This window comes from Haemorhous mexicanus, chromosome 1 (genome assembly GCF_027477595.1).
Source record: "Haemorhous mexicanus isolate bHaeMex1 chromosome 1, bHaeMex1.pri, whole genome shotgun sequence".
NCBI lineage: Eukaryota > Metazoa > Chordata > Aves > Passeriformes > Fringillidae > Haemorhous > Haemorhous mexicanus.
In genome coordinates, this window is record NC_082341.1 from 136,951,748 (window position 1) to 136,966,821 (window position 15,074).

Below are 15,074 nucleotides of genomic sequence, written 5' to 3' on the forward strand. Positions count from 1 at the left end.
AAGATAGTCTAGGTTAAAAGCAAAAAAGCAAGTAGTTAAAAATAAATTTGGAGGTCAATAGCATGCTGGCCTGTATCAGCAATAGTGTGGCCAGCAGGACCAGGGCAGTGATTGTCCCTCTGTACTGGGGACTGGTGGGGCCACACCTCAGGGGCTGTGTCCAGTTCTGAGCCCCTCACTACAAGGACATTGAAGTGCTGGAGAGTGTCCAGAGAAGGGCAGTGGAGCTGGGGAATGGTTTAGAGCACAAGTCCTGTGAGGAGCAGCTGAGGGTGCTGGAGTTGTTTAGCCTGGAGCAAAGGAAGCTCAGGGGAAATTTTATCACTCTCTACAACTGCATGAATGGAGACTGTATGTAGTGAGTTGGGGGTCAATCTCTTCTCCCAGGTATCAGGCAATAGGACAAGAGGAAATGGCCTGAAGTTGTGCCAGAGGAGTTTTAGATTCGCTATTAGGAAAAAATTATTCACCAAAAGGATTGTCAAGCACTGGAACAGGCTACACAGAGAGGTAGTTGAGTCACTATCCCTGAAGGTATTTAGGGACTTCTGGATGTGTCACTTAGGGACATAGTTCAGTAGCGGACTTTGCAGCGCCAGGTTAATGGCTGGACTCAATGATCTTAGTGGGCTTTTTCAACCTAAACAATTCTATTATTCCAGAAACAGTAAAGGAAGAAATGGGACTTAGCTTTGGGCTATCAACATTAGTAACCTTTAACTGGAGGAGACTTTCAGAGGAAAGTCCAAAGAGCTTTACCTCTACAGAAGTCTTTATTTGGATAGTCACTGGAGAATACTTCTTGACTTGTCCATGTTGCCAACGGCCCAAGGGTTCCTATAACAATCCTATTCCATCAGGACAGTGCAGAGGTGTCTTATCAAATTTAAAGGCTTTACGTAAGGTTAGATTTCCATTTGCTTAATATGGGTCTTGAAAAACTTTAGGAGGATACAGAGACTTGCCTGGAAGATGAACCAGAATTTGGAAGGACTGCTTAGCAATTTGAGATACACATTTGTACTCTTACTACCTCCTACATGCCAAGTTGTGTGTATGCCTCCTGCATACACACCTGCAGTCATCTGAGTTCTTTATAAATTTCTATTATTGTCTTAAGGCATAACTCCTAGAGCTTTAGGAGAATTTCACACTACCTTTCATAATTTTGGAAAAGAGCATTAACACTTAATTAAAACAAATATTTATCAAGGTTATGAAATAAAAATATTAGAAATAAAAATAGAAATAGAGAAAATATTTAGAAATTATTATTAGAAATAAAGTAATTCTGCAAAGACAGAATGAAAGTCAGGAAAGAATTACTAGAACCACAGCTATCAAACCATGTACAAGACAGAAGCATTGACATGGTGCATACGTCTACAGCAAGGCAGAGAGAAATTTTTGCTAGCAGCCCTACTACAGTTAATGTAGCATATCTTTCAGTTGAAACATAATACAGATCAGAAGAAACTGTGACAGTTATTTCTCACAGAGACTTCACTGTCATAGGATGTGTCCAAAGTTTTGGCACTGTGTACAAAAGATTGCATTGTTATTGCCTATTATCTATTTTCCATGTAGATAAACTGGAGTCATGGTTTGTAATACATTTTGGCTGTGCTAACTTAAGCTTTTCAAATGTACAACCACTTCCTACTTCTAGTTGCGCAAGTAGATTTCATGACTTTTTTTTCTGGGTTTACTCACAGCTTGGTTTATGACAAGTCAGTTTCTTGATCATGCCTTAACAGGTGTTCCAGTCCACCAAAGGTCCAATGCAAGAAGCATAATGAAGAAGCTTCAGCAGAGGCAATAACATATGCCCATAATGTCAAATGTCCTGGCAGTAGGTGTCAAATACCAACAAGAAACACTAAACGCATGCATGTCTTCCCTTTCTTGCTATCAAGCAGGTGTAAACAGCAGCCCCCAAACCCAGGATTCCCCAGCTCAGTTATCCAAGTGAAATATTACTGATGCATCAAATCTGGATAGGAGCAGTGCTGTTTGAGAGAAAACATCTCACTGAGCACCAGTTCCCATATTTTTGTTACATTGCTGTGGCTGCTGTAGAGGTCCATAATGAAATAGATTGGGAGGCTGATCAAGCAGAAAAAAAGAATCAGGAGGAAAAAAAGAAAATATTTCATGTTCCTCCACTTCAAGAGCACAGCAGTGTCTATTTAACAGGTGCTGAGAATTGTATGAGAATCCATAACTAGAAGTGCTCCTTAAGATTTCAATAATGCTTCAGAAAAGCATCCAAAAATTACAGCCATCTTATTTTGTAGGTTTTTTGCTTTCCTAACTACCTATGGTTTTCCTAGACTCCAGATGCAAAACTAAACTAAAACTAAAACTGCTACCACATGCAAAACTAAAATCTCTCTCGTAATCATCTGAAAAATTATTACTGAAGTAATAACTTCTTACTGAAGTCAGACTTCTGTAAAAATATTTATGTGTTAAAGGAGTACCTAGCTGAAAAATAAAGAACACTTAAAGTTATCAAATTCTCACCCAGTCTTCATTAAACAGACTAAAAATAAAATAAAATTAAAATGCTGTCATTCTAACATTGTTTCAAATACGTTACATGGGAATACTCAGACTTTTCCAATTTGAGTTTATAAAAGTCAATGTATGCCCTTTCTTGTTTACTAAAGTCTTAAAAACATCAATTAAGTATGAATAAAATGCATATAATGTTTCTCCTGTGATCATTTAAAACCATGATGGAGGAGGCACTTGTACAGTATTCATACTTCATAAAATCATATTGGATTTTATTATCAAATGTATTTTCTGTTACTTGGGGAATAAAGTCCAGAGCTTGCACCTCCTGAAACCATGAATTCTCAAATGTTTCAACTTGTGTGAAAGAGTTAGGTTTTGTACTCTAGACTGGCATGGAGACCGCTGGATAACCCAAGGCTGTGGCTGTGAGAGGAACTGAGCCAGGAGGCACTACTTAGGCTAGTCTGTAATTCCACGATCTTGCTTGGTTGCCATAGCAGCTGGCTGTGGGCCCAGCACAGCTTCACCTTGTAAAGAAGGCCCTGGAGAAGTAATACCTGGGAATTGCTTCCCAGGATGCCCACTCCTCTTGTAGGTTTTGGTACGCAGCTCCCGGGGGCAGGAATTATGGCCACCACTGCTTTAAGCCGTTCAAAATATTTTGCATTTGTAACGTTGAGTTAATGTGTATGGGTTAAAGAGGGAAGGAAAGCTAGAGTTCTGTTCTGTAAGAAAAACCTTTGGTGCCCCCTTGTGATATTTTATTATCAGCATTTGAAATTAAGGGATATTTTCAGGGAGGAAAGCAGTTCAACATTAGAATAGTTTCACATTTAAGTAAGTTAATTGAGTAAAGCATTTCAAGAATTAGTTTGTTTTATTGGTATCCGTTCTGTGTTGTATGACATTCTCCCTAGACTACTTTATGAAAATTATTTAAACCAAGGAAAAAGTCCAAGGAACTTAAACAGTGTCCCAGTGAGCATTTCTATTTGGAGCAGAAAATGGGACTCATTTTACTTCCTCACATTATGCCTATTTGGGATACAGAGTCTTGAACATTTTCTTAACAGAAACACTTCCAGCAGAAATGCTGAAAGGTAACTGCAATCCAGTAATAGGTTTTGTACATCACAACAGAGTACACAAGGGCAAAACGATAAAGGAAAATGAAGACTGAATTTGCAACATTTATGAGAGTGCTGCTTTTGTACAAATCTTTTGAAAAGAGGAGAGAATGTTTGCAACACAAGAACTCATTTTTAAAAGCCAAAAATGTTGCTATGGCCACCATCTCCAGAGCATCTAGTCTACCAAAATGTGAACCAGGAAAATATGATGTATTCAAACCAGAGGAAAATTTCATTTTGTAGCCCAGTGGTCTAAATATAGGCTGGGTACTGTGGTACTGAGTCCTGGCAGAGCAAAGCACTTGTAGGAGATGTGTTCTTCAGGCCTCTAATAATGCATTACACCCGGTTCAGGACTTTAGGATCTTTAGTGTCTGCTCAGTGAACATGAGAGAAGAGTCCTCCATTTAGGCACCAGCAGCACTTTAGGATAATAATTAACATTTTTGCTGAAGTGGAAGACTGCTGCACAACTGCTGAGTATCTCAGCAATAATCTTGCAGCTCCAAAAACTTTTACTAAGCAATACTATATTTATTTAGGGTACTGCTGCTTTCCAACTAGCTGTCCCTCTTTTCCCAGTTACTATCCTCCTACCACTTCAGCTGGTTCTAGTCATGACACAGTATCTAATTTTAAGTAGTTTATGGAAGACTATGAGTCCAGAGTGAAAAGCAGCAGCTGAAATACATGCATGGTTTCCTCATCCCATTTGCCTACAGAGAGATTAAATGGGTCTACAGAATTAAGACACAAGCACTGTTGCAGAATTGCTTTCAGAATGAGTGTTAAAGCACAGAGGAGGATAATTATAGGGGCTTTTAACACTTGAACTCCAGTCTTCAAGTCAAAAGTCTACTTTTACATGAAACTTTGAGTGTTTGACAGGGTTTGTAAGTTCATTAAAAATGTCATGCCATCAATATTTTCAGCTGAAGGGCTGGTTTCATTATTACTCACCCATTAGCACCCAGCTCAATAAGGTCTTACTAGCATTTAGGCTTCTGACAAGTTTGGGTAAGTTCTAAAACTCTCCAGAAGCTTGTCAAAGAGAAAAAAATGTGTTAAGTCTTTTATTAATGGGTATTTCAACTAATCAGAGCTCAGAAAGTAAAAAAGTGAAAACAAGCTTTGTTTTTGTTTAACTAAAATTAAACACATCATTCCCAAAAAGCAGTCAGGTTCTGCTGTGGCATCTGACAAGTGGTAACAGAAACTGCTAGATATTTTGAATCAAAAAATCCCATAAGATTCAGCACAGACAAAAAAATTGCACCTGTAAAAATATAATATAATCACATCAAATACTAAATCACCACAAGACTCAAGCAGAGAAAGAAAAAAGCCTGAAGCTTAGAAGAACAAAGTATGAGATTACAAATTAAAGGTTCAGTAAAAATTTATGGAAAAAAATTTGGATCTTTCCAAAATTTGTGGGAAGAATAGGAGAGTACTACACTAAGTTACTGAAGTGTGACTGTGCAGAAGACCTATACAAGAAATGCTTATCTTAGTATACATTGGTCAAAGTATTTCTTGTAGAGAAAAGAAAGCCATAATATTATTCTAGTTCTTGAGGAGGTTTCACTTGGGATACTGGTTGAATTGAATCAAAGAATAGATTCCAGTAGAAACAATGAGGAGTGAGGAGTTGTTAGACACGTTTGTTGTTGGATTGTCCTAAGAGATGAGACTAAATTCAGAGGATTTTTGTCAGTGAAAGAACAATCATAATATTGGGGAAGTCTAAGGGAAGGATCAGATATATAGAATAGCTATTTTAATAGCAGTGCTAAAAAAAAAAAGGGAACAGGTTAAGTGACTAGTAGAGCAATCTGGAGTAGGTCACCAACACGGTAATGGGACAGTATTCTAACCAGTTTTAAGACAGAACTTGATGAGTTGACATAAGAGCTTGGCACTAGATTACAGGAGTCCCTTTCTAATCTGACACTGCTGTATTTCTTTTTGTGCTTATGAAAACAGAAATAAATTACTTCTTGTATTAAAATTAATCAGCATGACCTCAATTGCCTAAGGTGTTTCAAAGAGCAACCAATGCATGGAATAGGAAAATTATCTGACATTTGGTGTTGAGCTACTTATTTTAATGACCAATTTTTTTTTATCATTTTTGGCTAGTTAGTGATAAAACATACTAACATTCCCTAGCCTATAAACAATTCCAAAGATTTATAACCATTTTTTGCCTAAGCTCTTCCATACTTGTCACCAAGGAAAGAACGATCAGAGACTTAAGTAATTTCAATTTCCTTCTCACAAACCACTTGAGGTTTATGGTTGCTGCTCCAAAAAAAAGATTTATGAAGTAAAATTCTTGCAGCAACATCTGTCAGCAACAAAGGTTACTTCCAATAATTCTATTTTGGAATTTAAACCCACAGCTCTGGCTCAAACCATCATGGTCAGAAAACTAAATTCATTCCCTGGGCATTTATAGGCAATGCCACTCCTCCCACTATATAGATCATGTCTGTCTGAAGGGAAATAAGGATTGCAAAAATAAAATTTACAGCAGCCCAATACTAATCTAAATATTATCTTGAACATTATCCCCATGTTCCAGAGGGAAAGACAATTCACTCCTCCCTTTCCAACAATCTGTTGTCAGTTGTAAGAAGAAATCTTGAGCTGAAGAATAACCATGGGCAGGACATTTTAGAATGATGCCTTAGGCTTCGGTTTTTATGTTTTTCAGATTCTCTGCTGCTTTAGTGTGTGGGTCTGGGCTTCATATTAGGGGATTGTATGCTCTCTTCACAGAGTAGGTAGACAAAGCAATTCCTTCTCTAGCTGGGGACCCAAGGAACACCGATCCAGATCTCAGGCCCAAGGGCATAAACAGTGGTGGACCAAAGAGAGAAAAACAAGAAGGATGGGACTTAATGGGCTAAAGCTGTAATTAGACAATTAACTCCAATATGCAAATGGACTAGAACTTATAAAAGCGAGAAACATTGGGACTGGTCGTCCATTTTGTGACCATTTTGGGTTCATCCTGGGTGTAGCCCTGGCTGGGCTCTTGTGCTGCCTGAGGTGTGTCCATTGAGGCCTTGTAATAAATACCTGCTTTATTCTTTAACTCCATCTAGTCTCTGCTGCACATCAGCCTACACAAGGCATCAAGAATACTCTTGATCATTGTCATTTCTACTCCAGGAGTATTTTTGCATCCTTCTTATATGTGCTAGCACTCAGGTCTCCAAGAACTAATTCAGCCAGTAGAGAAAGAAACATGAATTCCTAGCCTTATAAGCTGTTTTCTGTTTGAGTTTTTTGTTTTGTTGGAAGAGAGGTGGGGTGGGGGGTCATTTGGAGGGTTTAGGGGTGGTGTTTGTGTGCTGGGTGGGTTGTTTGGTTTTGTGGTGGGTGTTTGTTTTTTATGGAGAACTTCGGTTTTCTTCTGCTGTTTCATCAAAATCCAGACTCATATCTTTGTGATATGTGATGGAGACTAATTGAGATAAAATATAGAGAAAAAAAACATACTAACAGCAACTCTTTACCACCACTCTCCTACCCCCATACTTAATTTCTATCAATAAAGCAATCTTATAATTATAAGTGTTTTGATTCCTTTCACCCAAATTATTAGGGACTATTAGGATAGCTCTCATATATCTTATGTTCTATTAATGTGTAGGTATAGAATAACATATCACTACTTTATTCCTTGTGTCACAGAATACAGCTAATTTTATTTTAAAAGATAATTTTTTTAAAAATTATCACTGTCATAGCGAATACATTTACCAAGAGATGGAAAGTCTGGCTTCTCACTTCCCCCCTCTGATAAAGCAGTGACAACCACAGAGAACACATTGCACTCAGACAGCAGAGCATAGATTACTTTTGTAATCACCAGATTACATTTGTGATAGATCCAACTGAGCAAGCGAGGTGACTCAAGAAGACATTTTTGTCAGATGGATTTAGAAGAAAAAAAAACCCAAGAAACATCTAAATACACCAAAAGGAGAGAAAAATGTTTGAAATTGTGAAATAGGACTTTTTTTTCCTTTCAAGCTTCTCCTTGTTGAATGGCTACTGTAGACATCAAAGATACCACCTTTAAAAACAAACAATGCCTGTACCAGAACCAATTTACTCTCTCTATCCTCTATATGCTTTGTAAAAGCTCACACAACTCTACCAAATTTTCTCAAATTGAAAAGATACTTAACTGATTCTTGAACTAAGTTCCTGTATGGTTTTCCACTCAAAGGTACCTATTTCAGTAATATTTTCAGAACTCTTGAACTCCATGCATTTCTGGATTGTGCTGCAACACTCCACAGCAGAAGTTAGATACTCTCACTGCCTATCATAACTTTCCCATAATTTTCAAGAACTCATTTAAAGCTTTTTTTTAAATTGAGACATTTTAGAGATATTAGTATTTAGCGAAGGTAACATGCAGTGATGACAATAGCAGTCTGAAGTGTTATGACACACAGTACTTATTCTGCATTGCATTTACTACCATCCCCTACTTTATTTGGTAATTCAACTGCAAGAAACAAAACTAATCCAAATTTTTATAAAGATAAATGACATATATTCAGATTCTTGTGTAATATAACTTCCCATCTAGAAAGCTGTTCCGTTTAACCTTTAATAGAAAGTATTAAGCACTTCTAGAGAAAGCATAGTTACTTACTATACACCTAAGGAATAAAGAACAAATCCAGTGGTTATCCGAACATAATTAACTTTTAAGTAGACCTTGAACACCTAAAGCTCTAAACAATTAGAGAAATATAAATAAGAAATAAATCAATTAACTATTGTCCCACTTGCAGTTTCCTCCTCTGTAATGAATGCCCGTTTTCCTAAACCAAACCTAGTGCATATACCTCCATATTCCCTGCCTTGTCCCCAAATCCTTTGCCTCAGTTTTTCCCCTAGAACAGACTGAGCAGTCTTCAGCTTGCTACCAGTCTAACCTAAAAACAAGGCAAAGGCTCAGCAAACACAAATATAAGTATGGAGTTTAAGTATTGATACTTATATTAATACAATAAACATGATCTTCTGGCAGATATATTGTGTTGACTTCTTCTTTAATGATAATATCTGGTTAATAGAGTCAGTATTAAAATTTCCCTATCATTTTATTAACCATTTTGTCTCTCCTCCTTCCAAATGCAATGTGACACTACTGTGCCAAAAATCAAGAACAGTAAAAGTACTAACCAAGTTACAGATCAAAACAGAGGTGAGAAATAAGTGGTGTTTCTAGAACATCCTGAAGTTATTATCCTGGTCCATTTGGCTTAAACATCCACAGATTGTGTAAAAATAAATTAAAAAAATTAGAGGTTGGTCATTTTTAGACCCTAAAAATAAAGGGATGTGTGAATAAATATTAAAAGAGGTGAATATGAAACTTAAGGTTTACTTGCAAATTCTTCTTTTGTTGTCTTTTCTTTCTTTAATCTGACTTATTTTAAAATAGCTCAGTGTTAAGGCTTACGTACAAATACACATAGTCTTCAAAAATATAACACCAAAGACAACATCAGAGAGGGACTAAGGAATAAACACCGGCTGACAACAAAAGTTCTGCAAGATGCTTGTGACAAACTTTTTGAAAGGACAAGTGGGACAATATTTTAGAAGTTAATTGATATTATATCTTCATAGAAGTACTGTGTCCATTTCTGTCACCTGTATTTCAAGCTGTTTGTAAATGCTAGGATACAAAACAAAACCACACAAAAATTGTTGTAGGTCCAAGAGACAGATTGAGTTAGTTTTCTAGAAGGGATCAGTATATTTAGTTCAAGAGCAAGATACCTCAATTTCCTTTATTAGGAGATAAATAAATAAATACCTAGAGATAAGAGTGATTTTCAGCTGTAGATGATTCTTTTGCTCAAGTAGAAGTGTGAAGGTGACCTAGCATCTGGGAGCTGAAGTCAAGTCAGATTAAGCATAAAGGTAAACTCACAACAGCAAAGGTGATGCCACAGCATTTTCAGATATGTGAATATATACAGTACCACCCAAAGTTTTCAAGAGAAAAACTTTGTAAAAATTAGTACAATGGAATATCCACACAGCATCAGTTTAGTTTATAAATTACTATTCTACTGAATTCCTTTACAGAGGCTAAGACTAATTATTGCAATAAAAAATTCAGACAACTAGTATATAAGTTGACATTTTACCATCCATATTAATAAGAGCATTTTTGAAAATGTACATAGTGTCCCATTTTGGGACATTTAAAAATATTTACTATAATTTAAAGTGAATAAATAAATCTGATTTCAAAGACTTTTTTCAAAATAATTTTCTTTAATTTGTCTTTAAGACAGGAATAACATTTTTAAACATCAATGAGGTCATGTAAGCTAAATATTAAAGACTACATTTAAGACACTTTATTTAAAAATTAAGATGTTAGTTTCTACCTACTACACAACAGGTAAAACAAAGCATAAAATATTTTTAAATGTTCGTTTTTTAAAAAACAAAATTATACTATGTTAATTAAGATATATACATGAGAGTTACCTTGGTAAGTAAACGAGAACAAATGGGATGATACTTTCAAAATGCATACCTTTAGGAAGAATCGGAACAAGATCAGGAATTTAGGGGAAGGGGAAAAGAATTAAATGTAAGGAGTTACATGCTTTACAAATTTAGAGCCTTTTTAAATTTCTTTTGCTTTGGGCACTTCCTGGTGGAGCATCTTTTTTATTCTTCCGTTTTGCAGATAAACTGTTACATTCTTTTGACCCATGGAATGCCTGCAGACATAAAATACAGAACTCAAATGCACATGCTTCTCTGCTACACAGTCCCCGTTTCTTTACCAATTGATATTTAGCAGGATATTGACATCTCGGACAGGGTTTTAGAGCTTCATCAGTGAACAGAGTTTTAGCAACCTGTAGCAAGAGGAGAGAGAAAAGAGCTACTTAATCTTGTAAAGGAAAATGTTCTAAAAACTGAAAATGAAGCATTTCTTAGGTACCTACTTTCATGTATTCTTCCTGCCTACTAGCTGAGTGGGGAACAGAACTGCATCTCCTAGGTGTAAGTTCAGTGTGTGAAGGTGGTGTCTGTAAAACAGGAGTTCTGGCTTGAGCTTGAACAGGCCTTAGAGCAGATCTATTGAGAATATTAAGCCTTGTAGCAGCATCTTCCGCCTTCAATAAATATTCCTGTTAGTTTATAATTATTTAACAAAAAAAAAAAAGGAGAAAACAAATTAGGGTTTTATTTCATTTCGGATTTGCAGCTAGATTTTACTTGTTTGGGTTTTTTCCCTCTGCAACAACACATAAGAAAATTATATACATATACATATATACATATATGTATATATATATTAAAAAAACCAAGTATTTACCATTTAATGTTTATATTTAGCAAGGGAGCAAGAGAGAAATCAACAAAAACCAAGCCCTGTGAGCAGGGTAGAAAGCCAACTGTCTTTTAGCGCACTCTACTGGTGAGCTCATGCTTGTGAATTCGGACATCTCAAAAGCAAGCGTGCATGTATCATGTAGAAGATCTGAAAAAATATACTCCGATATACTTATTTCTCTAGATGCCCCTTAGAAAACCTTCTACACATCCTGTTCACAAATACACTATGACACTGTGACACAAGGAGTCCCGAAAAGAATCAGGAAGTAGCATAGAGCAGGTCCTACAGCACTGCAGACTAGAGTGAAATGAGGAACATCTTGGCACAAGGGTATGAGCAGAGTTTAAAATCTAAAGCTAGAATAAGTCAAGGAAGAGATCCTACAGGATTCTCAAGAAAGGGCAGGAGGGGTAAATAAGAGTCTTACATGGTTGAAAGACCAGTACTCAAACTGCAGACAGCTGAAAAGCAGTAAGAGCCATTACATTCTCCTGTTAGAATGCATCACCTGCTCATTCTGGAACCGTCTGTCAGTTACTTTTCTGTAGCTATACAAGACGTTTTGTCTTTCCTTCTATTTTCTTTCATACTTTAAAAATATCACCTTTGAGAACTATCTTACCCGAGCTGCTTCTTTCAGCTGTTTTGTGTACAACTTTCTCCTTTTATCTGCACTTCTGTCTTGTACAATGATTTCACGCCAGCTTTTGCTTACTTTCCAAATACTGGAACAAATAAAAATTTTATCCACTTTCAATTTTTTTCAAGTAATGCAGGAGTCATGATAGCAAGACTACCTGGTAAAGATTTTTGCATGGTTTCATAAACTCTTGGTCATTTTACAGACTGCTGCTATAGACTAATTCTTTATTTTGTTATGAAACACAGGTCTCATACTTTACATATCACTCTATAACAGAAGAGTCTAAAGAACAACAGCAACATTAATAGCACAGCATATCTTTGACTTAGAAAATAAATTAATTTCACCCTCTATATAAGCCACTTACCAAGATTGTTTCTAGTCACATTTGTGTTTAGAGTTGAAAACATCTGTGCCCTTAGACTATAATCTATTCACCCATTCCCTTTGTTACAACAAAGAAATCAAGAGCCTTGTGTGAAATGTAACAGTTCCTATTGATTAGAAATTAATCAAGACAATTACTCATGAATCAAAATTCTTTGAGCATCTTTGTGCTTAGCAATAACTGAGAAAATAAAATACACAAGAAAAATTCTAGAAAATGTGTTTTGAGTGCTATGCACTATTGGAACTTGTAATGAGGATTAATTACTTTCTAGGCTTGAAGTAATTTTTAATATATTTTAAAACTTACAAGTATTGTGATTTAGTTTTGAGTTTACTAATTCTCCTTTTTTTTTAGCTTTTTACTGCCCCTATTTATTTTTAGATCTACACAAAGACCTACTTAATGATGAGAAAACTTTTAATTTTGTTCAGAAACAAATTTTCTTGACCACAACACTGAGTATTCTAGAATTCATTCTAATTCATTTGCAGAAGCCCATCCTTTTCCCTCTTTTTATGTGTGGCAATAGTACTTTTGTGCGAGGCAACAGTACTTACCTGCATAGACTTTCTACAGTCAAAGCATCTAAAACTATAGCAAGAACATGTTTTAAATTCCTATCTTTCAATTCTGTTAAAATATCTAATTTTTCAAGGCCCATTTTCTTGCCAATAAGTCCAGGAAGAACATGATCTAATGCAAATATTTCTGTTCCATCAATACTGTCTGAGATTTGCTTTTGGTGCAATCTTTGTCTTTGCAAGCAAATTTCATGAACTATTTTCAGAGCTGGAGTTCTTGAGAGATCTCCATGACTTACAACCAGGTCTCCACTAGGCTGTTCTTTTAGAACTAACTCATGATCTTCACTGACAAAGTCTCTTTCTTTTGTTAATAGATGCACTGAAGTAGGACTGCCATGATTATCTTCTGTCTCTGACTGGGAGCCTAGTTCCCGAAGAGTGGATAACCTTCTGACTCTCTCAAGTTTTCTTGTCTTTCTTTTACTGTCTAAAATTCTGGAGTCTTCTTTGTGCTTTTGGAAGAGCTCTTGGAAAGATCCCTCGTAATCAGACAATGAGTCTCCTGATTTGTCCAAAGGAAGTGAATTGTATCCACTATCTTCAGGCGTTGAAAGATCTGGGTAATTTGCTACCTTAACAGGGGGAGAGTTTATATCACATAGTCCAAAGTTCAGGTTCTCCACTGGACTGGTGATAGAAGTCAGGTATTTGCCCTCACTGGCCTCAGGTAGGCTACTCCTACTGTAAGTGGGAGTCCTAAGCACCCCATCTCTAACACTCATAAGAACATTTTCATTAAATTCATTAGTGTTACTAGCAGTGGCATCCTTCCACTGAATTGGAGATAAACCTTCTGATTCTAACAATAAGGGGTCCTTACACTGGGACTCCTCTAGTGTAGAAGTCCTCTGTTGTGAAAAGGAAAGCCTCCTTTTTGGAGAATCAGGATTAGAATTCTCAGGTTCTGAAGTGCTAGTTGTCAGAGGTTTGTAACCTTTTTCTTTTGGAGAATATGCAACTGTTTGTGAAAGCTTTTCTTCAGAGCTCAAAACACAAGAGAATATTTTTTTCCTGATGCTTCCTGAAGAACTAAGTTGTCTTTCAGAGCATCCTACAGTTGTGCTAGTTTTGATGGTATTGGGTAAAAGCAACTTCCTGCGTAGTGAGGAGCCTTTTCTACCTGATTTAGGAGTTTCAAAAAAAACTGCACTACTATTTGTTTCTCTTTCCTCTGATAAGGAGATAGAATTAAATTCTTTTTCAATCGATGGTGACCTGGGAAAGAAGGCACTTGGATGGACGTGCTCAGAATGCCCCTGTAGTGATGATACACTTGTTACACTCGGTGCTTCTTCACGTTCTGCATCAGGATCTTTTCCTGACTCGTTGCATCTGCTGTCCAAAAATGCTGAAGTGCAACATGTGTCTTTAAAATTTGAGTATTTAAAGCTGCTCCTAGGAGGTGTTAATCTATTTCTTTTAAGAATATTGAACCTCACTAGATGACTGTCTGACATCTTCTGCTTGACACTTTGCCTTTGTAAATAAAGATACCACTGTTGTTTCTGAAACAAACAATAAAAGCAGTCACCAAAACCCCCTCAGATTAGAGAGAAAGCATTGCGCAAGTCTATCGAGATAACAGTCATAACAAGTGTTGTCATTAGTCTCAGTAGAAACAGTGCTTATACATAAACACAAAAATAGATGGTTAGAATAAGTGATTAAAATGCATATTGTACTGTGAGGCAAATCAAATGTATATCCAGTTAGCTAATTGACCTGGCAGTCCTCATCTGTTGAAAAAGCACTTCAAATAAGCTACACAGTAATTAGAGGCTCATTGGTGCTGAAACTGGCAACAAAACTCCTCAGCATTCCAGTAGAGCCAAGATTTTCATTAGCACTGTTACTGGTTCATCCAGCAACTAATAGTTCAGTACTCAAAAATGAGCAGAAGCGCTGGTAATAGGTGAGTTTAGACAAAAGGCATTTTCTCCTTAACTAAAATAAGAGAATTAATCATGAAGTTACAGGTCTAGAAGTCTCCCTATTATTTAGATCCCTAAAGTCCCCAGAGGGAATGGATTTGACCTCTAGTTATAAAGTGAAAAGCACTTTTTTATCTGCCTTAACATTTAAGTGTTATTTTATCAAGAAGCTTTCTGCTTTTGGTCATCTCTGTGGGTAAACTGAGTGTTCTGAAGGCTTACATTTTAAAGAAAATGACTGACTATACACACACTTACCAATTACATAGAATTTAAGAGCTACTATATATATTTCCTAGAAAAGTTAGAAGTGGCTAATGCACACACTTAAATAAAAGATGTGTGGAAACAAGCTACTTTTGCCACTCTTACACTGCAGAGTTTCTCCACCCCAACCGTGGTGGCACTAGGTCACTGCTTTCTACTCACAGTAACTGTTTATGACTAATGCAGCGAGGGGGCTG

At 36.5% G+C, this 15,074-nt stretch overlaps 1 protein-coding gene across 1 annotated transcript; it reads right to left on the reverse strand.

Annotated features, from left to right (window-relative positions):
- Positions 1-10,206: 10,206 nt before the first annotated feature.
- On the reverse strand, positions 10,207-14,357 carry FBXO43 (F-box protein 43). The gene is made up of 4 exons (XM_059857377.1): positions 12,653-14,357; positions 11,684-11,786; positions 10,667-10,852; positions 10,207-10,576 (listed from the first exon to the last, which is right to left on the reverse strand). Exons 1-4 carry the CDS (start codon positions 14,134-14,136, stop codon positions 10,328-10,330), a joined length of 2,022 nt encoding a protein of 673 aa, XP_059713360.1. The 5' UTR covers positions 14,137-14,357; the 3' UTR covers positions 10,207-10,327.
- Positions 14,358-15,074: the final 717 nt, after the last annotated feature.

Coding starts and splice junctions, on each gene's coding strand:
- FBXO43 (XM_059857377.1), bottom strand. CDS start 14,136: ATGTCAGACAGTCATCTAGTGAGGTTCAATATTCTTAAAAGAAATAGA. Junction 11,787..12,652: donor ACTGTAGAAAGTCTATGCAG/GTAAGTACTGTT, acceptor TATTTGTTCCAG/TATTTGGAAAGTAAGCAAAA. Junction 10,853..11,683: donor AGCTGAAAGAAGCAGCTCGG/GTAAGATAGTTC, acceptor ATAAACTAACAG/GAATATTTATTGAAGGCGGA.